General features: G+C 66.2%; 1 protein-coding gene across 1 annotated transcript in view; it reads left to right on the top strand.

Annotated features, from left to right (window-relative positions):
* ADGRB1 (adhesion G protein-coupled receptor B1) overlaps window positions 1-22,333 on the top strand; it is a 65,781-nt gene that overhangs the window by 16,814 nt on the left and 26,634 nt on the right. The window contains exons 3-17 of the mRNA XM_053930372.1: window positions 2,920-3,081; window positions 4,110-4,220; window positions 4,619-4,783; window positions 4,997-5,161; window positions 5,522-5,686; window positions 6,091-6,255; window positions 6,459-6,560; window positions 7,138-7,244; window positions 7,418-7,612; window positions 7,815-7,883; window positions 8,593-8,701; window positions 10,186-10,329; window positions 10,782-10,857; window positions 11,025-11,127; window positions 12,120-12,163. Coding sequence (XP_053786347.1) covers window positions 2,920-3,081; window positions 4,110-4,220; window positions 4,619-4,783; window positions 4,997-5,161; window positions 5,522-5,686; window positions 6,091-6,255; window positions 6,459-6,560; window positions 7,138-7,244; window positions 7,418-7,612; window positions 7,815-7,883; window positions 8,593-8,701; window positions 10,186-10,329; window positions 10,782-10,857; window positions 11,025-11,127; window positions 12,120-12,163 — 1,882 coding nt within the window. The remainder of the gene's footprint in view (window positions 1-2,919; window positions 3,082-4,109; window positions 4,221-4,618; window positions 4,784-4,996; window positions 5,162-5,521; window positions 5,687-6,090; window positions 6,256-6,458; window positions 6,561-7,137; window positions 7,245-7,417; window positions 7,613-7,814; window positions 7,884-8,592; window positions 8,702-10,185; window positions 10,330-10,781; window positions 10,858-11,024; window positions 11,128-12,119; window positions 12,164-22,333) is intronic.

Genomic DNA, 22,333 nt, shown 5'->3' with positions numbered 1-22,333 from the left:
CAGGCTTCCGTGTGGGGGCCACCAGCAGGACAAGCCCAGGTGACCCCGCCTCTCCGGCCTCTCTGTCCCCTTGTTTTGATGACACAGTCGGGTGGGAGGGCCCCCCGGCAGGTGCCAGTGTGGAGGCCTGGTGTGCCAAGCTGGGGCCAGTGGCTGGACGTTGTAACAGGGGGCCTTAGTGAGTCTGGGGGCCCTGGGGAACTCCTGGGTCTGACGGTGGGTTCCCATCCCTGCAGCTCCCCTGTAACTGGGGCTCCTGTCTGTGTCTGCCTCTGCATCTGACCATGCATCTGGGCTGAGTCACCCGAGGGAGGGCGTGTGACACCGTCACGCCACTCTGCCCCGTGCACTTGGCCACATGGAGGCTGAGCTCTGGCCCTGCTCCGCTCGCCTCCCTGGGTGCCTCGCCAATGACTGCAGTGTCAGACAAAATAGCCCCAATGCAGCGTGCCCCCAATTGTGGTTCCAGCTGCCCCGCCTCCTGAGGGTCTGGACCACCCCCCTTTGAGCCACCATTTCCCCTGCAGTAAAAGGGGTGAAAACACTGCCTCCTGGCCTGGGTGAGACCTCAGGTTCCTGGGTGCCCAGGATGACCCCCCTGGGAGAGCTGGCCACAGGGGACCCAGCCGATGGCCTGGCGCAAGCCCGCTCGGCCCTGTCCTGGCTGGGGAGGCACAGGCACCCCTCCCGGGGCTGCCTCAGCCTGCTCATCTGACCCCGGGGGGCAGAGAGGGCCCTGCAGTAACACACGGCTGGCAGGTGAGGCACCAAGCCTGGATCCAGGTCCGGGCTCAGAACCAGGCCCCGCCACTCCCAGAGCAGCGAGGGCCAGTGCAGAGCTCAGCCCTGTCCCCACTCCATGGCCCCGGCAAGACGCCCCACCCTCCCCGCTGGGCCTCAATGCACACCTGGGAGCTGCGTGTACTGTCTGTGAGCAGGGACAGAGCAGGGTCCATGCCCTCCCCCACCGCGGGGCAGCCACTATGGTCGGAGCCCCTCTTGCTGGTCACTGGGTGAGTCAGCCCGCCCACCTGTCCCATCCTCCTGCTGCGTCCCACCCGGCTGGGCCCAGGGGACAGGAGGCATGGCTGCTGTGGGCCCCCACGGGGAGCTCTGCCTCTCCAGGCCCAGGGGGCAGTGGGGCTCCATGGGTGGGGAGTGGGCTCTTTGAGGGCAGGGAAAGAGGAAGGTTCTGCAACAGGCTTGGGGGTGCAAGGCTCCCCTTCCCCACTGTGTACTCAGCGTGGAGACTGAGGCCCAGCTGCCCACACTGTGGAGGTTGCTTCCATCCTTGCCTCCCAGTCCTTTGCCCCTAGCGCCCCCTGCTGGTTGGATCCTGGGACAGCACAGGAGCCGTGAGGGAGGGGCTCTGGCAGTGACTCTTGCCCCCCAGGGAACAGATCTCTGCCGCATCAGTCACTGGGACAGTGAACCTGCTGCAAATCAGAGTGTGCTCTCTGGGGTCAAGTGCAACCCCAGTGACAACGCCCACACCTGTCCTTTCCCAGCCCCGGCTGCCATTTATCCGCACGCATCGTTCCTGGGGAGCAGCACTCCATCGTCCTCAGATGGGGGGCGTGAGGCCAGGGCAGATGGCCCGTGGAGGGGGGGGTGGCTTTCAGCCTCTGTTCTTGGGCCCACTCTCCAGGATCTCCTGCAGTCCCCATTCCCTTGCCAGCAGACGGGCCAAAGCTCCAAGGGGTGCCAGGGACCCTTCTGCTTTGTGACCTGCCCTTGGCCAGCCCAGCCCCCTGCTCCGGCCTGGTGAGTGGGCCCCGAGGAGCGGTGGCCTGGCTGTCTCGCCAGTGGGTACAGCAGCAGGGTGCCCACCAGGCCTGCGCCTGGCCCATCGTGGGCACTGCGGGGAATGCCCCCCCTGAGTGAGGCTGCCCTGGCCCACCTTGCTGGCAGAGCAGGGGCCCTGGCCTCCCTGGGGACAAGCAGGACGGCCTGAAGCATGGCCTTTGAACAGAAGGCCCGGACAAGCAGCCCCCCCAGCCCTCCAGGGCAGCCCCCTGGCTCTGGCCCGAGATGGGGAGGCCTCCCTGCTCCTCTTCCCTCAGTGGTCCCCTGGTACTTTGAGGCTGTCCTGCTCAGCTTCCTGAAACTAGGGCCACCAAGGGGGGGCAGGGCCAGGATGGAGGAAGACACAGGGGTGGCTGTGGTAAGAGCAGGGGCAACTAGGGGCCTGGAGGCCCGTGTCCCAGCGCCCGCAGCAGCAAGTGGCGTTTTGCCAGGTCTGGGGGGTGCAGGGGTGTGAGGCCCTGCTGGGCCACCAGGTGTGGGACCTTGGTCACCTTCGGTGTTCTTGCATGCAGGGGAAGCGGGGAGCACCCAGGTCACAGCTGCGAGAGAGGAATAATGAGGAAACTGAGGCTCAGAAGAAACTGGACTGAGGACCACGGGAGGGGGTCCCAGTAGGGCAGGGGGATCTGTCCCAAAAAACGAGGCCTCGTCTGCCATCGCCCCATCCCCAGGATCTTACAACGCAGCTGCAGGGATGGGCTGAGGTGTCATTCCTTCATTCATTCCTCAGACCACTCTGGGGCTCCAGCCTTGTCCCGCCCCCACGCTGGGGACAGATTCCAATCCCAGACAGACCCTGGCCTCAGGTGCCCATAGACGGAGAGCCAAGAGCGCCATGACCCCAGGGGATGCCCAGGAGGCTGCACTTACAGGACATCCCCAAGGCGCTTCCTGTTTTCGTCCTTCCCAGACAACTCTGCCCCTGCCACCGCGGTGACTTAGCCAGCCAGGCCCGCACCCGCCTCCTAGGTGACCCACCGCGGTGCTGCGCCACTGGCTCCTATCCTGGAGCCTCGCACGTGCGGGTCTCTCTGCTGTGGCCCATCCCTGCCAGGGAGACCCCCAGAAGTCACTCTTTGAAAGACATGACCTCTGCCCTCTGGTTCCCATCAGGCGGCTGGAAGCTGTGGTCCCTGTGGGGCGAGTGCACGCGGGACTGCGGCGGAGGCCTGCAGACACGGACGCGCACCTGCCTGCCTTTGCCCAGCATCGAGGGCGGCGGCTGCGAGGGGGTGCTGGAAGAAGGCCGCCTGTGCAACCGCAAGGCCTGCGGCAGTGAGTGCACGGCGCCGGGCGGCGGTGGAGGGAGGGGTTTGGGGGTGGGGCCCGGTGCAGGCGAGCCCCAAGATGGGGCCAGGCCAGGTGAGAGAGGGACGTGGGTGGAGTGGGGGGCAGGGTGGTTGCTTGGGGTTGGGCTGGATGGAGAACGGAATCCTAGACTGGCCAAGTCAGGTGAGGAAGGGGATCCCCCTGGGCAGGCACGGGCCACATGGAGGTGTGGAGGCGGAGAGGAAGGAGGGCCCTGAGATGAGTCTCAGCAGGTAAGGGGCGGGGCCTGGGCTATGAAGGACAGGGCCCGATGCGAGGGCGGGGCCACAGGGGTGGAGCTTGGCCCAGAGTTTGGGGTGGGGCACCAGCAGAGGTCAGGGCTCTGGAGGAGTGGGAAGTAGATGGGGCTGGGTGGGGCTTTCTTCTCACATGTGGATTGAGAATTTTGGGGTGCTTCCTCCCTCAGCCCTCTGGCCCTGGCCAGACCCACCCGCCCCATCCCCATCCCCCCTCCAGAACATATTTCTCTAATAAGACTCTCTAATGAACTCATGCATATTTTAGCTGCTTCCATAAAGTTAAATCAAGCTATAAGGAGACTACCATTCTTTGGGCTGGCTTTCGTTGGTGAACTTCCCTGGGAAGAGGAGCTCACCTCAGAAGCCTGGGGAGGGCCCTGGGGCGTGTGGGGGTCCAGACCAATGGAAGCAAGGGTGCTGGTGAGATGCTGAGCAGTGGGGGGCAACGGCCACCCAAACTGCTGCCCTGCAGGTGACTCGTGATGGCCCTGGAGGAAGAGAGGGAGTGGCACAGGGCAGGGGAGATGGGACCCACAGGAAGGGGCCAGACAGGGTTGGCACTAGGCCCAGGTGCCCTGGTCCCAGGTGTCCCAGCTGTCCCAGCTGTCCGCGGAGGCCAAGCAGACCTGGGGCTGCCAAGCCGGGCCCCACTCAGGCTGGGCACTGCGGGACCCGGGCCGCAGAGCAAGGCTCCTGAGTGCCCCCGCTGGACGCTGACCTGGGCCTGTCCTGCAGCGGCGGGGCGCACCAATTCCCGGAGCCAGTCGCTGCGGTCCACGGATGCCCGGCGGCGGGACGAGCTGGGCGACGAGCTGCAGCAGTTCGGGTTCCCGTCGGCGCACACAGGTGAGCTGCAGGGGTGGGCGGGGCTGAGACTACGTAGTGAAGTGGGGAAGGCTGGTTTCACGGAGCTAGGTCTTCGTATAAATATTTTAAGTTATTAACTGCTGCTAATTGTAAGAAATAACTTTAATTACTCACCATAATTAGACTGCTCTTAGGCGCCAGGCTGTCCTCTCCGGGACGGCTGGCGTTAGGGGCGCTACTGCAATGCGAAGGGCCGTCGGGGCCAGACCCCAGGGACGCGGAGCCAGCACTCGCCGGGCCCGCGGACTCGCAGGGCAATGGCACGTCCTGCGATCAGCCCCGCTGCAAACACCTGGAGCGAAAAGCCTTGCTCCTGGGGGTCCGACAGGAGCACAGAGGCAGCGGCAGGCCTGTGATGCTGTAGGTCTGGCCCGCAGGTGACCCCGCGGCCGAGGAGTGGTCCCCGTGGAGCGTGTGCTCCAGCACGTGCGGCGAGGGCTGGCAGACCCGAACGCGCTTCTGCGTGTCCTCCTCCTACAGCACGCAGTGCAGCGGGCCCCTGCGCGAGCAGCGGCTGTGCAACAACTCGGCGGTGTGTCCAGGTGGGCGGGCGGAGCAACAGGACCGGGGAAGGGGCAGCCAGGATGCGGGCGGGGGGCGGGGCATCAGGACAGGCGGCCGGACTGCCAGGGTCCGGGCGGTGGAGCCGAGGGGCGGGGCGTCTGAGGAGGGAGGGAGCAGGGGGCGGGGCGGGGGTATGGGCAGCAAGGACCAGTGGCCGCGGAGCTCAGCGGCGCCCTCCCGCCCCTCTGCAGTGCACGGCGCCTGGGACGAGTGGTCACCCTGGAGCCTGTGCTCCAGCACCTGCGGCCGTGGCTTCCGGGACCGCACGCGCACCTGCAGGCCTCCTCAGTTTGGAGGCAACCCCTGTGAGGGTCCTGAGAAGCAAACCAAGTTTTGCAACATCGCCCTGTGCCCTGGTAGGTGAGAGGGAGGGCGTTGGGTGGGGGCAGGCAGGGAGGGTGGAAGGGCCTAGTGGGTCACAGGCCAGCCCCAGGAGCCCCAGCCCCACCTGCTCAGGGGTCGGAACCTCAGGCTGTGATGGAGGGAGGTTGGAGACCCTGGGGCGTTCTCTTCCGTGTACCCTTGGTATTGGGGTGTTCGTGCCCTCATCCCAGGCTGAGGTGGGCCGGGTGTGGGCCCTGAGGTGTTGACACTTGGTACCCAGGCTCAGTGTTGGGGACGTGGGCCCCGGGGAGTGTTCACACCGAGTCCCAGGCGGGGCGCGTGGCCCTGGGTGTTCACACGGCTCCTGCCCTTTCCTCCCCCGGGCCGGGCAGTGGATGGAAACTGGAACGAGTGGTCGAGCTGGAGCTCGTGCTCCGCCAGCTGCTCCCAGGGCCGGCAGCAGCGCACGCGGGAGTGCAACGGGCCCTCGTACGGGGGCGCCGAGTGCCGGGGCCACTGGGTGGAGACCAGAGACTGCTTCCTGCAGCAGTGCCCAGGTTAGGCTGTGCCCGGGGCTGGGGGGCGTGGCGGGTGTGAGGGGCGAGGCCCGTGGGGGCTCTCTGTGGGCCCTGGCGTGTGGCCATGGGGATGCAGGGCACGGTGGGAAGTGAGGGTGGTCGAGGGGGACAGCGCGCGTGGGCTCTTGTTTCTCCATATCAAGATGAGCCCCGGTTTCTCCTTCCCCGGTCTCAATGTCGTTCTCCTCATGGCTTCCTACTCCGACCCCCCCCCCCGGGTCTCCATGGCTCTGCGTGTGTGGTCCTTCCTGTGTCCCTGTCCCTGTGTTTTCTGCCTTCCCTGTTTTCCGTGTCTCCACGGCCCTGTCTCCAACCACCGGGACTCCTGGACTTGCTCCCCCTCGTCCGTGGGCCTATGTCTCCGTACCTGGTGTTCTCCACAGTGGATGGGAAGTGGCAGGCCTGGGCGCAGTGGGGTGGCTGCAGTGTCACGTGTGGGGGTGGCACACAGCGACGGGAGCGTGTCTGCTCTGGGCCCTTCTTCGGGGGATCAGCCTGCCAGGGCCCCCAGGAGGAGTATCGGCAGTGCAGTGCCCAGCGGTGTCCCGGTGAGTGTCCCCGAGCCACTCCCCCAGCTGGGCTCCGGGTGGCACCCTGATTGACCGGGCGGCTTGGGGCTGCGCTGGCTGGGGAAGGACTCCCGCTGGTGATGGGGGTGTCCTGGCAGGGTCTGGTCCCCTGACCCTGCAGCCCACGCTCGGCACCCCTTCCTATCCCCGGCCCCCACTCACCATCTCTGGCCCCTTGGCAGAGCCCCATGAGATCTGTGACAAGGACAACTTTGGCACTGTGATCTGGAAGGAGACTCCGGCTGGAGAGGTGGCCTCAGTTCGGTGTCCCCGAAACGCCACGGGTGAGGGCCGGCAGGTGGCTGCGAGGGGCTCCCGTCCTGCCCTCACGGAGCCAGGGCGAGGCGGTGAGCCAGGCCTCCGGGCCTGGCCAAGGGGCTGTCAAGCAGCACGCCTGCCCCTCCCGCCCCGGGGCTCCTGTTGGGTGACAGGGTCGTGGCAGTCCTCTGGAGTCCTCGCCTCCATGTGCGGGTTCTGTGTCTGCTTCCCTGCCCGTGCACCCACATTCAAGGCTGGTGCCCCCGTGTCCTCCCCGTGTATGGAGCTGGGCAGTGGGCCGGGCTGTGGGCCCTCCCCAGGCTCTGGGTTAGGATAGACTTGGAGCCGACCACCCGGCAGGGGGCTTTGCCTTATGCAAATGGGGTCCCCACAGGTGTGGCTCCAACTGGCCCTGCAGCAGCCACTCAGAAACACGTCGAATGAGAGAGAGAGGTGGCCTGGCCCCTGTGCCGGTGTGGAGTCTCTGCTTCCAGGGCCGAGGGTCCCAGCCAGAGGGAGTTGGGCCTGGGAGCTGTGGGCGGGAGGCTGCAGCAGGTGTCCAGCCGAGAAGGGGGAGGCTGTGCTGACCCACTGCCCCCCCAGGCGTCATCATGCGGCGCTGTGAGCTGGACGAAGAAGGCATCGCCTACTGGGAGCCCCCGACCTACATCCGCTGCGTGTCCATTGACTACCGGAACATCCAGATGATGGTGAGGGCCGGCCACACCTGCCGCCCTGCCCGCCAGTCTGCAGCCAAGCCCCTGTGTCCCCATGGGACGCCCCGGGGTGGGGCTGCAGAGGGTCCTCGAGGCACGGGAGTTCCGTGGGGCCGGCCTTGCCGTGTCCGCAGATCCAAGGCACTCGACCCTCTCCCTCCCTCCAGACCCGGGAGCACCTGGCGAAGGCTCAGCGGGGGCTGCCCGGAGAGGGGGTGTCCGAGGTCATCCAGACGCTGGTGGAGGTCTCCCAGGACGGGACCAGCTACAGCGGGGACCTGCTCTCGACCATCGACGTCCTGAGGAACATGACCGAGATCTTCCGGCGGGCGTACTACAGCCCCACCCCCGGGGACGTGCAGGTGAGTTCCCAGGGGCTGGGCCGGGGATGCCTGGGAAAGTGGATGGGAGTGCTCCTGGGCCCCAGCTGCACACTGGGCCCAGACCTGGCTGTAGGCTGGGCCAGACCCCGACCTCAGATTCGGCCTCACCCCTGGCCGCATGCTGAGCCCTGATCCTGGACCTTGTTGTCTGCTCACTGGCCTGCCTACCACTTCCTTCCAGAACTTCGTCCAGATCATCAGCAACCTGCTGGCGGAGGACAACCGGGACAAGTGGGAGGAGGCCCAGCTGGTAAGGGAGGAGCACACGCGGGTCAGGACCGTAGATGGGCCCGTTCTCTCTGGGACCTCCCTGAGTCCAAGGCTAGCCTGGCGCGGGGCCGTGGGTTCAAATCCCAGATCGGCCTCTACCAGGGGCCGAGTGACCAGTCGTGTGACCGGGAGGAAGTCGCTGAACCCTCTGAACCTTGGCTTCCCCGTGGCTGGAGGACAGCCGTTCACCTCATGGGGCTCAGTGCGGGGGTGGGAGTCGTGTGGGCTGCGAGATGCTGATTGGGGTGACCAGGACATGGTAGTCGTCTTCGTCTGCAAAGGGTGGTCAGCCTCCCGTCCTCCCAGACTGACCTGTTCCCCGGGCAGTGCCTGGTGTGGGGACTGTGGGAGCCCAAAGACCCCGCAGTTGGCCCTGGCCTGGACCCCTGGCCTTGGGGCTGCAGCACCGTGGTCCCTCTGGGCTCAGTCTTCACGTCTGCCAGGGCGACAGCCACTCAGAGGTCCAGACCCTGCTTCCCAAGGCCGGCCTGGAGCCTGCGGTGCTAGGGAGTGACCAACGGGGCCTGGACAGAGACAGTGGAAGGGGGTGGGGAAGGACAGGAAGGTGTGACCCTAGCCGGGGGCGGGGGGGTGCAGGCCTGCGACATCACCCTCAGTTAGCTCTGCTGGCTCGCATCCTCGCCGGGGCTGCTGGCCACCGTCTCTGAAGCTGCCTGCTCCCACCCCAGATGGGCCCCAACGCCAAGGAGCTGTTCCGGCTGGTGGAGGACTTCGTGGGAGTCATTGGCTTCCGCATGAAGGACTTGCGGGACGCGTACCAGGTGACAGACAACCTGGGTAAGCCCACCTGGTGCTCCGCGGACCCCTGCCCCCATCCCCTGCTCTGCGGCCCTGGGCCCAGTCTTCCTGCCTCAGTTTCCGCATCTGTGTACACAGGCGGGAGCCAGGCCCTCCAGGCCAGTGTCTGAGGTGTCAGGTGCGCGGACCTGTGACCCTGTCAGGGGTCGGCAGGGGTCATCTCAGACCCAGACGAGGTCCTGGAGACCCCAGGTTTGGGGACCCACCAGGAACCCCGTCCGCAGCCCCACCCTGTTCCTGGACACTCCCCCCAGGAGTCCCAGCAGCCTTAGCAGCCCAGCCCCCTTTGGGTCTTCATGCATAGTCACCTCCCCGGGGAGGACTCTGGACCACCCCCTTTGGATGCGGGCCCCCCATCTGCCACACCCCACCGTGACTGTCTCTGCCTGTCTGTCCCCCACCAACTGTCAAGGTCGGAAGGGCCGCATTGGCTCCTGCCACACCCTCAGAGTAAGGGCTCCTGGCGCACAGAGGGGCTCAGTGTCCCCGTGAATGCGTGGCCACTTGTCACTCTCATTGGTGGCGGGTGCAGCAGGGGGACCGCCCCATCCCCAGGGCCTCTCGTAGGGAAGATGTGGTGTCCCCAGAGTGGACCACAGGCGCGGGGAGGGCCTGGCTGGGGGCCTGGGCGCCGTGTGAGCAAAGGGGGTGGTCTTGGCCGGTGGGTGGCTTCGGCAGGGGAGGGAACCCAGAGGTGGGCGAAGGCTGGGGGCAGACTCTGGGAGGCGGGAGCACAGCGTCTGCCCAGGAGGGAGGGCCAGGGAAAAGGGGCCTCGAGTCCTGTCCCCCCCAGGCCTGTGTCTGCCACTCGGTCAGGAGGCCGGACAGAGCCTGGAGGGACTGGGGCTTTCGGACGTGAGCTTGGCTGGGGCCTGGTGGGCCGAGGGTCCTCGGAGGTCGTCCAGGCCCCAGGGCCAGACTCCCACTCTGGCCACTCCCACGCTGCTGTGTCCCTGTCAGCCCATCTCCCTTCAGCTGGACAGAGGACCCTTCCCCACCTGGCACCTTCCTTCCACGTCACCCCTCCCCCCACCCACCTGCTGTCTCCATAACTGTCTTCAGGAGGCAGGGTCTGATGAGTCCCTTTTTCAGAGCTGCAGTGGAGGAGGAACTGGGCTCCAGCATCGGGGGGGGGGGGACACTAGAGTGGACCCCACTGGCCTTTGGGACAAGGCCACCCCAGGGAGCCTGTGAAGGGACAGAGCATACGGGACAGTGCAGCTTGGGGCCAGGGGCCTTGGTGAGAGGCCAGGAAGGCGCGCAGGGCCTGCAGGGAGATGGCACCAAGCAGGAGCCTGCCTGGCAGCCCCCTGCTCCCCCTCCCGCCCCGAGCCGTGAGCACCCGGGTGGTGGTCCTGACCCCAGGCCCGCTCCCCAGTTCTTCTTGTCCAAGGCTCCTTGTCACTGAACTGCTCTCTCTGTCTCTGTCCACCTCTGTCGCCTCTCGTCTTCCCTCGCCACAGTCCTCAGCATCCACAAGCTCCCGGCCAGTGGAGCCACGGACATCAGCTTCCCCATGAAGGGCTGGCGGGCCACAGGCGACTGGGCCAAGGTGCCGGAGGACAGGGTCACTGTGTCTAAGAGTGTCTTCTCCACGGGGCTGGCAGGTGAGGGCCCCGTGGCATGGAGCGGTGGGGGGGCCCTCATCAGAGACTTGGGCCTCAGGACCTGCACACCCAGCCCCGGGAAGGTCCTCTGGATCCTGGCCCATGGTCTTCAGGTCCGAGGCGGCATCCGTGACTCCGTTCAGGGTCCCCAGGCCCCCGTCCCCCCAGGAAGCCCTCCCTGGGGGTGGGCAGCTGCCCGCAGTCTCTGCGGGATGGACAGAGGGGCCTCCTCATCACAGGCAGGGGCAGCATTTCCCCTGAAGTCACACACAGCAGGAAGCCAAGAAAATATGCCCTGCCTGTCTTCAGCTTTCAGGGGTCACCAAGGGGGCCCCAGGCCGTCACCCCAGCCCTTGCACTGCAGTGCTGCGTCCGTGGTCAGGGGACGCACATGGGAGCCGGGTCTGGGCTGGGGACAGTCGCGGGAGGTTGACCGGCACTCTGTCTTCCAGAGGCTGACGACTCCTCTGTGTTCGTGGTGGGCACCGTGCTCTACCGGAACCTGGGCAGCTTCCTAGCCCTTCAGAGGTGGGAGTGAGGGGCGCCTGGGCGGTGGGGGCGGGGGCGGCCAGCCTGCATGGGGGCAGGGTGTGCCATGTCGCTGGCCATCAGCACGGGGTTGGGGGGCCCGGAGGTGGGCCGGGCCTGCAGAGGGGGCTCTGGCACCCTGACAAGTCACGCTGCCTCTCCCCTAGGAACACAACTGTGCTGAACTCCAAGGTCATCTCGGTGACGGTGAAGCCGCCGCCCCGCTCCCTGCTCACGCCCTTGGAGATCGAGTTCGCTCACGTGCACAACGTGAGTGCCATCCGTGTGCGCGACTCCTGTCTGGCCCTCGGGCGGGGGTTTCCCTGCCGCCCAGTAAGGGCGCCGCTCTCACCCGATCGCGGCGGGACTGGGGCTCGAGCATGGCTGCGACTCCCTCAGGGTCACACAGCAGGGCGATGAGGGAGTGAAAGCTAACCCAGCTCTCCCACCGCTGCCCGGGCCCTAGCCACTGCAGCACCGGTCCCGCTGGCCTGGTGGCTCCCCCGGGGGGCCTGGCTGCCTGGGCCCCTCTGTGCCCTGTCCCTTGGGGTTCTTTGTCCAGCCAGGCCGAGATGTCCTGTGGACCCGCTGAGAGCCAGGAGCCCCAAGGTCACCCAGCCAGGACAGGGCAGCACCAGGCCTCGAGCACCGGCCAGGGTTGGAAAGAACCGGTCCTGCCCTTTCCCACTGTGGGGACTGGGGCGCGTCGCTCAGCCTCCTGGTGCCACGGCTCCCACCCTGACCAAGGGTGGACTACGGGGTCGTGTGAGGAGTAGTTCCCACCAGCGTTTAGAGTGGCTGCCCCCATAAGCTGGGAGCCCCCGCCTCTACCACTGCTGTCCTCTCAGGGCTGGTGCATGGTGACACGTAGGACGGGTGTTCCCAAAGCGCTCCCTGTGCCCACCTGACCCTTGCTCGCTTGCCCCACAGGGCTCCCGGGGGCGGGGGGGCTGTTTCTCCAGTTGTCATTAAGATGACCAGTCACATGGGCATCTGGAGCCAGGTCTCAGCCACCGCTTCCCAGGCCTGGTCGGAGAGGGGACAGGAGCTGCTGCCCCGGGCCCCACAGTGGGCGGGGGGCGGGGGGGCTGCACCAGTCTCTTCCCTGCTCTGGGCCTCAGTTTTCTCCTCAAATACCAGTTTCTTGGAAGAACGGCATAGGCAGACCCCCTGGCCTACTCGCGGGCAGACCAGGGCAGTGGCCCTCGGGCAGGGCTCAAGGGGGCAGGCAGGTGGCCCTGACCCCTTCCCGCTCTGTGCAGGGCACCACCAACCAGACCTGCATCCTGTGGGACGAGACCGATGGGTAAGTGCCCCTGGGTTCATGGCCTCGGGGCCCCCGGGGGTGCTTTCGGGGGAGCGGGCCCAGCGGCGGGGGGCGGGGGTTCCCACTGTGGCATGGTCCCTCCCTGCCAGGTCTGGCTCTGGGGCAGCATGGCACCCACCCAGCCCACCTTCCACCCGTCCGGGGCCCAGGTGACAGACCGACCCCAGCGCAGCCCTTGGGGGGCACAGAGCCCCGCAGCACAAGGTGGAGGCAGGGGTGCAGACTCTGGGGTCCCAGCCCAGGCCCTCGTGAGGCACCTGCCAGTGCAACCACACCCTGCAGGGTGGAGCTGGACAGGCTGCTGTGATGTGTGGGCGCCCCAGAGCAGCTGCCCCCCAAGACATGGCCAGGCAAAGGGGGAGGTGGGAAGCCTCATGCAGCCGCAGGGAAGAGTTTGTGCAAAGGCCCCCAGGCAGGAGCAGCCCCCAGGGGGGAGGAGGTCCAGAACTCTGGGAGACGGGCCAGGTGGGCCTGGGGGGCTGGGCCTCCCCCCAAGCAGTTTGGTGAGCGTTGGGGTTGGGCGTGCACTAGTGTGTCCGTGGGAGGGGGGGCTGTCATTGACTCTGAACCTGACTCAACCCCCAGGCCAGCCAGGAGGGTGAGGGGGCTCAGCAGGGCCCCTGGGCCTGGGGTGCCCGCACCAAGTCCCTGCTCGTGGTCTGGGTGGTGCAGGGAAGACTCGCTCCCACAGCGGCTGGCATTGAGGGCGACAGGTGTGCCGGGCACAGAAGGGATAAAGGGGACTCAGGCAGGGCCTGAGCAAAGCCCGAGAACAGGCCAGGTGGGTGCTAAGGGGCGTGGGCACTTTGTGGGCGCTGAGTCAGGAGCTCTGGAAGTTGTTGGGGGGGGTCATCATCTGCCCTACCCCCCCTTTAGTGATCACTGCCGCAGGAGGTCTGGCCCTTGGCCCCTCTACCCCCAGTAGGAGGGACATCCAGCAGGAGCACACAGATAGGTCCATGTGAAACGTCAGGTCATGCCACACACCACGGGTGGCAGGAGGGCTGTGCGCAACAGGTCCACGGAAGCCTCCCCAGAAGCCCATGTTCAAGCCGAGGTTGCACAGTGGCGTGCACGTGAGCCCCCGGGGACAAGCATTTTGGCAGAAGGAACAGGCAGGGTGAAGGCCTGTTGCCAGGTGTGTGCATGGCTGGCCGTCCGCCGGCCTTTCCTGCTCTGGATCTGAGGCCGGGGCCGGCTGGGGCAGAGCCCACTGCGTGGACCCCTGGCCCGGGGAAGCGGCACTCCGGCTGGTTTGCTGGCGACTGCCTTCTCTGGGTTTTGCAAGCGGCACAAGCTCTTTGTACGTACAGGGCATCATAAAAGCATGAAGGGAGCAAAGGCAAGAGAGAGAGACCAGGCCAGCCACTGCATCCATCCTTGGGGGCTTCTCCAAATCATGCCTTTTCAGGGGGTGCAGGTCCATCCTCTCTGGCTCAGGTCCCTCCCCAGGGACAGGCTGCCTACAGCTACCTGGGGCAGCTGGTCCACCCAGCCAGGAAGTTTCCCTATGTCCCCCACCCCCCACAACCCGCCCTCAGCTTCGTTAGCACCCTCACTTCCTGTCGTTTCTTTGCATCCGGTCCCCAGACAGCTTTAGGCTCTCTTGGTAGGAAAGTGCTTTCCAGAAAGATGGGACCCTAACCCTCAGCCCTCCAGGGGCAGCAGGCAGGGAGAGGCCTGGCCCTCGCAGCCTGTGTCCACATGCTGCTGGGGCCCAGGTTGGGCTGGGTGGGGCCTGGAGCAGATCCCGCCCTGGGGGCCTCAGCTCCCTGGCCCTGCAGGGAGTCTGCCTGCAAGTGGGTTGGAGCCCAGCAGGCAGTGGCCAGGCCCAGCGGTGGCTCACCGCTGCTCACCTCTTGGTGGGTGGGATCCTTCAGGTCCTGGTGCCTGGGGCCCAGGGTCTCGAGAACAGCGGGATGGTGCCAACACCTGGGCTGTGTTTGCGGTGGGCCCCACTGGGTCCCCACTGGGCCTGGCACCTCTTAGAGGCCTGTGGAAGCTCTGGAGTTGGGGATGAGGCGTCCAACCCAGAGCCGGGCAGCCCAGGGTCCACAGGGAGGGAGGCTGCTGGGCAGAGGTGACAGGAAGGGTTCCCCTGACCTCACCCCTGCTCAGTGCTGACGGACCTCCTTCTGTGGCTGCGCGGGGCTGCTCCTTCCCAGTGACAGGCCTCAGAGGAGCCAAGGGCTTCCGGGGTGACCTGGTGGGACCCGGGAGCAGAGCCAGCGTGCCCAGGAGTCACGTCTGTGCTGGAGGGGACCTGTACTGGCGTGTGCTTGGGGAAGAAAAGGTCTCCTGTGTCTGAGGGGTCACATGGGGGTGAGGCCGAGAGCCCTCCGCAACCATCAGGTGAAACAGTGACCTCGTGATCTGTGACTGAACCTGGAGCCCCAACGGAGCCGCGACCTCAGTCTCACTGACGCGACCCCGGCCACACACTGAGCCCTGACCCTGTGTCCCATCTGGAGCAACTTCTGCATGTTCACACATGATTACACATGTACCATAAGCGTGTAGAGCTGTCTCCTCCTGCAACCACATGTGAGTCAAGTGCAACACAGTCCTCTAGGGAAGGGTGAGTCAAAGGATCCACCCACAGCGCAGCCCCCCTCCCCCCATCACACACACACACACACACACACACACGCACACACATCGGCTCAGCACCCACACGGAGGCAGCAGCTCAGGCTCTGCGAACGCCGCCCGACAGCCCCCGGGGGGACCCCCCTGTGCCAGGACCTCGTGTCATGTAACCAAATCCCACCCTCTCCACCGCGCCTTCCCCAAGCAGACTGCACAGCTCAGGGCCTCTGCACAACACCCATGGCCCCGGCCGCCCACAGCGGGGGGCCTGGGGAGCAGGCAGGAGGAGTGCAGCCCTGGCAGCATGGTGGGTGGGTGGTGAACAGAGGGACCAGGGATTGTGAGTAACGGGGAGGGAGCTCAAGGGTGCAGGCCCGTGGTTCTGAAAGGACAGCTCCCTGGGTCTAGCACCGGCAGGAAGTTGTGAATGTTTGGCCTCCCTCTCCTTTTAAACAATAAATCCTCCAGGGTTCCGTAGAGGGCACAAGCCAGAGCTGGAACGACCTTCAGAGGTCACCTGCTCCTTCTCAGTTGAAAATGGGGGCAGCTGAGGCCTGGGATGGGGATGGTAGTGCAGGCCACACACTGGCCGCCCCCTGCCACTCCCCGTGCTCCTGCTCCGCCAGCAACGAGGCCGGAGGGGGTGGACTGTCCTGCCGGAGGAAGGGCAGGGCTCCACGCCCACCACACACTGCACTGTGCTCCTGGGCTCACACCCACCTTAGCCACAAAGGCTCTGAGAAATGCTGCAGCCGCCCCCCACCCCTCCCCACTCCATCCAGTGGGGGTTTCCCCGACTGGGGGGTTCCCAACATCCTTGGGCTCCAACTCTGGGACAAGCTGGCAGAGGGTGCAATATGGGAAGGGTGATGTCCCTGCATACTCTGTGGACCCCTTTCTGGAGGCCTGACCCCCACCGGGCACCTTCAGCCCTGCCTGCTTTGCACACACGAGCCCTCTCGCTCTGGCTGAAGAGCTACGGACCCAGCCGGCCCATGGTCGCCCCACGGGTCATTCTGGCCTGTGCTCTCTCCCCTCTGTGCAGGCCATCCCCTCCCTGGGCCCCTGCCCAAGTGCCTGTCCTGGTCCCTTTAAGAGCCTTGCCTCCCCATCCGTGGTTTCCTTGGAGAGGGCAGTGAGGGGTCCGGCCAAGCCGGGTGAGCGGAAGGGAGACTTGGCAAGGTACCCACGTCCCTGTCAGCGGCCGGTTCCCAGCCCGACTTCTCCCACGCCAGCTGGTTCCTGGTGGAGGCAGGGACCTGGAGGGGGACAGCCCGACACCAGGGCCTCTTCAGTGAGTGGGGGTGGGCTCTGCTCTAGGCAAGCTCACCCCCCCACCCCGGCCTCTGCCCTTCTCTTACTCTTACTCCCCCCACCTGCTCTGCCCTTGGAGATTTGCAGAGGCCCAATGGGGGCCTACCCTCTCCCCGGGCTTCTGAGCCAGGGGTGTCGCCCTGCAGGGTTTGGGAACTGGAGAGGACAGACTGGTCGTGACACAGGGCACAGGCCCCCTGTGCTGTCTCTGGGGTGGGGCAAGGATCTTCCCCTGCCCTCGGCCCCAGGCCCCCTGCTGCATGCTGGCTGGACCGCTCAGCCCTGCTCAGCCCGTGCCCTCTCCTTCTCTGGCCCCATGGGCCACCAGCACGGAGGCCAGCCCGCCCTTTCCCGGCATCCTCACCCCTGTTCAGTGTTCAGCCAGACCCCAACTTACAGGAAATCACATGTCAGTGTGTGTCTGCGTCCTGTCTGCCCTCCCCCCAGCAGGACGGGAGCCCCGAGGGCAGGGCCTGGCTCTTGTGCCCTGGAAAGCGCCCCACCTAAAGGGAGTCCCGGCACTGCCCACACTGGCTGGGGAAGCCCTGGCCTCAGTTTCCTCAACAGTGATGGGCAAGATCAGTGCCCCTGCCTCCCAGGGCAGGAAAGTGTCCCTGGCCCAGCCCCCACCTGGCCACTCCCAGGACCTGCAGGGGACAGGCCTGGGGAGCCAGGTCTGCAGGGATTGGGATCCTGGGCTGGGCTGCTCTCAGCCATCTGGTCCCTCAGCCCTCCCATCCCTGTGCCCCCCGCCCACGTCTGGGCGCTCCTGTGGGCAGGTGGGCCTATGCGGAGCTCACTCGGCAGTGCCTGGGGGGGTGGGGGGGGGAAGGGCTCGGCCAGTGCCACTTTGGTGCAGGAAGGGGTGGACGTGGGGACAGAGCAAGGGACACTTGGGAAGGGCTTGAGCCTGGGCGGCACACAGAGATGCTTTAGTGCACTGCTGGCGCGGGTTTTGTCCGTCTGTCCATCCGTCCACCCATTTGCAGTGTGCCCAAGCTCTGTGTGTTCATAGCAAAGCTCCACCTTGTTGAGCCCGCAGCCACGCCCTGCACCGAGGCCGATCGGTCCTCCCAGGAGGGGGGCCCGGGGTGGGGGCTGCCTCCTGGCCTCCTGCCCAGATGTGCCCGTCCCTGCAGGCCCAGGTCCTGCAGCACCCCCAGGCTCGCTCTCAGAGATGGCCCCAGTGACTGTGAGGAGGCGGGGCGGGGGGGGGGGGGCAGGGGCTGCAGGGCACGCAGTGGCCCTCCACACTGCCTCCCCTCTGCTAGGTGTGCAGTTACTGGTGTGGCGTGGTAGAGGGTCTTCCAGACCCCAACGCAGGCCTCACGTCTCAGTGGCCTGTGCGGTTGCCGGCGGTACTGGGAGGGCCGTGACCAACTGTACTCGACTCCGCAGGGAGCCGACTTGGGATGCGGGGGGTCAGCCAAGGGGCAGACACAGGAAGGACTTCCAGGTTGGCCTCGAGCACAGAGTGACCATGGTGTCCCATGTCCTTTCTCGGCCTTGCTGCAGGGGCACCAGAAGCAGGGGCCGGCAGAGTGGCCTTGAGGTCACCCAGGGTAACTGGGCCTTTGAGAGTCAGGTGACCTAGGAAATGCATGGGAACAGGCCGGTGGTCCGGGGTATGAGGGACAAGGGTGACGCGGCTGCCTGAGTCCCAGCCGTCGTGGCAGACAGGGATGGCGGTGAGACTGAAAGCCGGGCTCGGCCTCCGCAGCGCCCTGGGCACCGCAGGTGCTGAGTCCTTGCTCGTGGGATGTCAGCGATAGGGGGCGCCAGCCAGTGTGGGCCTAGTGACCGCTGTAGGGCTGGTTCTGTGGAGGCGATGGCAGTCACAGCGGTGCCTGACCTGGGGGGCGATCCTGGTGGCCGAGAGGATGGGGCGATGATGGTGCTATAGGCAGTCCCGAGGTGACACTGGCGGTGGTGGTGGTGGTGGCAACCACTGTATCATTGGTGTCGATGGCAGTGTTGTGCTGACGGCGGTGGTGGCTTTGGTGATAGCAATGGGGGGAAGTCGTGGTGACAGGTTAGGGGGTGTGGTGGTGGGATCAGCTCTTAGGGGGATTTCGGGTCCTCCCGTGGGGACCAGGACACACCTGTGGCACTGTCCCGAAGCCAGCCTGCAGCAGACATAGCCAGAGTGGATGAGAGGCTGCAGGGAGAGCCGCAGCCATCCTGGAGAGGACACGGCGGGGCAGGGATCTGCTGAGCCCAGGGCCGGCACGGGCAGGCCAGGCAGTCACTTGCCCAATGAGTGGGTGAGCACACCAGCCTGACCACTGCTGTACCGGCAGCTGGAGTGTGAGGGCTGTGGGACTTGGGGCTGCATTCCCTCAGTTGGCAGGAGTGACAGGCCAGGCGGAGCTGGGCAGGGTGCACCAGGTGAATTGTGAGCGAGGGGGAAGGACACAGGTGGGATTCCTGGGTCTGGGCCTCTGAACTGGGAGCTGGACCCCAGCCCTCAAAGGCCAGTCCCTTCCTTGTGGGCACCAGGGTCCCCACCTGCAGCCGCCCCGGCCTGCCCGGTCATGTGGGCTGAGACAGGAGTGGAGCCAGGCCCCAGGGAGGGCCAGGTTTCCAACCCAGCACGGGCCTGCAGTGGAAAACCCTGACTCAGGAGGCGGTGGCGCCAGGAGCAGGGAGCCAGGAGATTGGCATCTTGGGTCATGGGGACATAAGAAGCCCTGGAGGTCTGGGTCATAGCCCCAGGGATGCTGACTGAGGCTCAGATACTGTCAACTCCAGAAGGGACGTGGGCCTGAGGAGGCAGGGGTCTCACCTGACAGCTCACTCAGCAAGACCCAGGCCAGGCAGGTGTCCGTCCCACGGGGTCCCCTGGTCACAGGCATTGCTCCCAGGCCCTGAACCAAGAGCATCTCCTGGTCCTGCCCCGGGCCAGGTTCTGGGGAAACAGGCGTGGTCTGCTCTGCGGGTTCTGCACACTGGTGGCCAGATGGGGCTGGGCGGGGAGGGGAGGCCCAGGAGACCTCCTCAAGGAGGCAACGACTAGGGGGTCCTGAGGATGAGGCTGAGTCTGCCAGCGGACAGGAGAGCTGGGGTCAGAGGGACCAGCTGATGCCAAGGCCTGGAGGCAGGAGGGCACCTGCATTCGGGGGCCCCTATGGTTCCGTCTGCGCTTGCTTGTGTGGGCAGGGCCACCAGGACGGAGGGCGCTGGGCATCCGGGCGGCATAGGACCTAGTGCGGAGAGCCCAGTGCTGCGGCAGGGTAGGACCTGCTGGAGGGATCAGACGCAACATCCCGGCTTCACAGGTGATCTGGGCTGGCTCCCTGGAAGAGGAGACCCAGCACAAGCCTGGATCTGTGGCTCAGAAGGCAGCAGCAGAGGTGGGAGGTGGGCGCTACCAAGGCGTGCAGCGCGATTTAGTGGGCGTGCACTTGGACTGGCTGTTTCAGGGAGCCCAAGTGGAGGCTACGCCCTGAAGATCGAAGATCGTGAAGGCCAGGCTTCGACGTTCTGAGGGGCTCCCAGCAGCCCTTGACCTCAGAGACTCCTTGCCCACTCCCTGCTCTCCCACTGGGGTATGCTGTGCCCACTGCCGCTTCTTTCTGCCACGTGGGAGGGCCCGTGAGTCATTCACACTGCAGTGTGAATTAGCCCATCCAAGCGGGCTTGTTGGACAAGACCGCCTGTGGGCTGGCAGGACGTGTGGAAGCAGTAAGGGTCCCACGCGCTGCAAGAATGTGCCCGGGGCTGCAGGGAGCTGGGCTCTCCAGGAGGTGTTGGGGGGCCAGGCTCGTCCTGAGGATCCCATGGACTCCTGAGAGCAGCGCGTTCTCTGCCCCGAGTGCGGCAGGAGCTTGGAGGGCTTTGAGCAGTCGGCCTGGCACTGGCAGAGGCCTCAGTGGCCAGGGGATGCCCAGGGTGGGCGAGTGACCAGGGTGGTGGCCCGGGGGGGGGCAGCGCTGGGACTCTTGGTGCCTTGTGAAAAGGGGCCAGTGGGGTTTGCTGCCGGGCCAGCTGCGGGCACGAGAGGAGGGGTGGAGGAGGCAGGGGGGTGCCGCCCAGGCCCAGCTGACCACCTGCCCGCCCCACGGTGTGTGGACAGCACAGCGAGCAGGCCCGGCCTAGCCAGCCCCACCCTCCCAGGACCTGGACACCGGGAGCAGAGTGCAACCACGCGGGGAGAACCACGCAGCAGGCGGGACGGCTATGCGGGGGGTGGAGGCTGCAGGTCAGCAACAGGCTCTGCAGCAGGGGCCTGGGAGCTGGCCCTGACCCGTGGCCGTGGGGTGGAGCCCGCAGGGCCGGGCTGGCCCCAGGAGCTCTGGTCTAATGGGGGCAGGGCTCTGCCCTCAGAGCCCTGGTCTAAGGGTCCCAGGACCCCTCAGCCTCCCCGAACGCAGAGGGAAACCCCTGCTCTAACCCCCAGGCCCCCTGCCCTTCTGGTCCTGGAGGGAGCCGTGGCCCCAGCTCCTTCCCCCACCCTGGACCTAGTAAGGGAGGGGCAGTGTCTCTGACCCAGATTCCTCAGGCCTGGGGACGGGGCTGGCTCTGTGACCCAGATGGTCCAGGTCTGTGAAGCTCAGGCAGGAGGCAGCAAATGGTGTTCCACGTGCTGAGGGGTCGCTGTGGGCAAGAGGAGGGAGAGACCTGCTGGCTGCAAAGGTGGGAACAGGAGTCCCCTGCAGCGGGAAGAATTCCAGTCAGTCCTGCTGGTCCCCTGCCCAGGCAGCTTCCAGAGTGGTCAGCAGCTGCCCACCTCCTGGGCTGCCAGCCCAGCCAGCTTGTTCTGGGTCCCGGGGGTGGGACATTCTCATGCCCCCCGTGGTCGGAGGCTGCAGGCAGGCCTTGGCTTGACCTCACAGCCAGTGGGCAGCGGCCCCTGCTCCCTTCCTCTGGGAGGCTGATAAGCTAATTAGTGCCCACGGCAGGAGCCCCACGGGCTCAGCCACCGGCCTGGGCTGGCGCTCTCCCAGGAGGTGGCGGCAGATGTCTGCTTGGCGCCCTGCAGACCCGCCAGTGCCGGCTGGGAACCTGCCAGGCTGTCGTCCCAGCCAGCCTGCTCCCCTCACCCCAGGCCTCAGGGTGCTGCCGTCCCCTCCCGGTTCTCCCAGCAGCCCTCAGGCAGGCGGGAGACCTGGGTTGGGCCCCCTCCCCCCAACTCAGAGGAGGAGGGCCCAGGCTATGTCAGCAGCTGGATTGGGCATGAGCAGGGCTGGGATTTGAACCCATGACTGGCTGGCCACATGGCCAGTGCCATCCACAGGCTGGGCAGCTTGAGAGAGGGGGGTGCTGGTGGCCAGATGGAATGGCCAGCAGGACTCTTTCTTGGCGCGCGCTGTGTTTGGCTGTCTCCTGGCTGTCCTGGTGTCTGGTCAGTGGCTGGTACCTGCAGAGCTGCAGGAGACGAACCCTGGGGCTGAGGGCAGGGCATTCCCGGTGGGAGGCAAAGATGAGGGTGGGGTGCAGGCTGGGGTCGGCCAGGGCTCAGTGCGTCGTGCCCGAGTGGTGCTGGGGGTAGACGGTGGCTGGGTACGGGGGACCAGGCTGGACCTGGGGTGCTGCTGGGAGGGCGTGCCAGGGCTCTCAGGGCTCCCCCTTCCCTGTTCTTTCCATTGCCCGGGCCTCGTTTCTGGTTCTGTGGTTAGTGAGTTTCTCCTTCTTCTGAGAAAGGAAGGGCAGGGGCGGGGGGGAGGAAGGGAGGGAAAGAAGGAAGGAAGGAAAGAAGGAAGGAAGGAGAGGAGGGGTCTCTGCTGGGCCTTTAATAGGCTCTGACCGCTGCTCCACCCTGTGCTGGGTGCACGTGTGCCGCCCGCAGGGTGGTGGAGCAGGAGCTGGGCCGGCACAGGCAGCCGAGCTCCGGGACTGCCTCCCAGAGGCCCTGCTGGGCTCGGCTCAGCTGTGGTCCTGCACACCTGGGCTCCTTCTGGGCCAGCAGAGGGGCAGGTGGGCCGAGGCTGGAAGGCTCAGAGGCGACTCTGGGAGCCAGAGGCGGAAGCTCCAGGGCCCCCCTGTGGCCCGTGTCTGCTTCTGCACCCTTGTTTATGGAAGTCCCTAACGTGAACGAGCTTCGAGCCCCCCCAAACTCTGGCCCTCATGGACTCAGGGGACAGTGCCCCGAGAGGCACGTCCCCTCCTCTCAGTGCACTTCAGAGATGAGCAAACAGGCTGGGGGGTGGGTGGGAGGCTTCGGGGCTCCCAGAGCCCTGGCCGAATCCTGGGCCTTGAAACAGCTCTGCCTTGCTGCCCCCTTGGGCCTGTCTTGCCCCGCTGGGCC

This window comes from Desmodus rotundus, chromosome 8, assembly GCF_022682495.2.
Source record: "Desmodus rotundus isolate HL8 chromosome 8, HLdesRot8A.1, whole genome shotgun sequence".
Lineage (NCBI taxonomy): Eukaryota > Metazoa > Chordata > Mammalia > Chiroptera > Phyllostomidae > Desmodus > Desmodus rotundus.
This window is presented reverse-complemented; position numbering and strand designations above follow the sequence as displayed.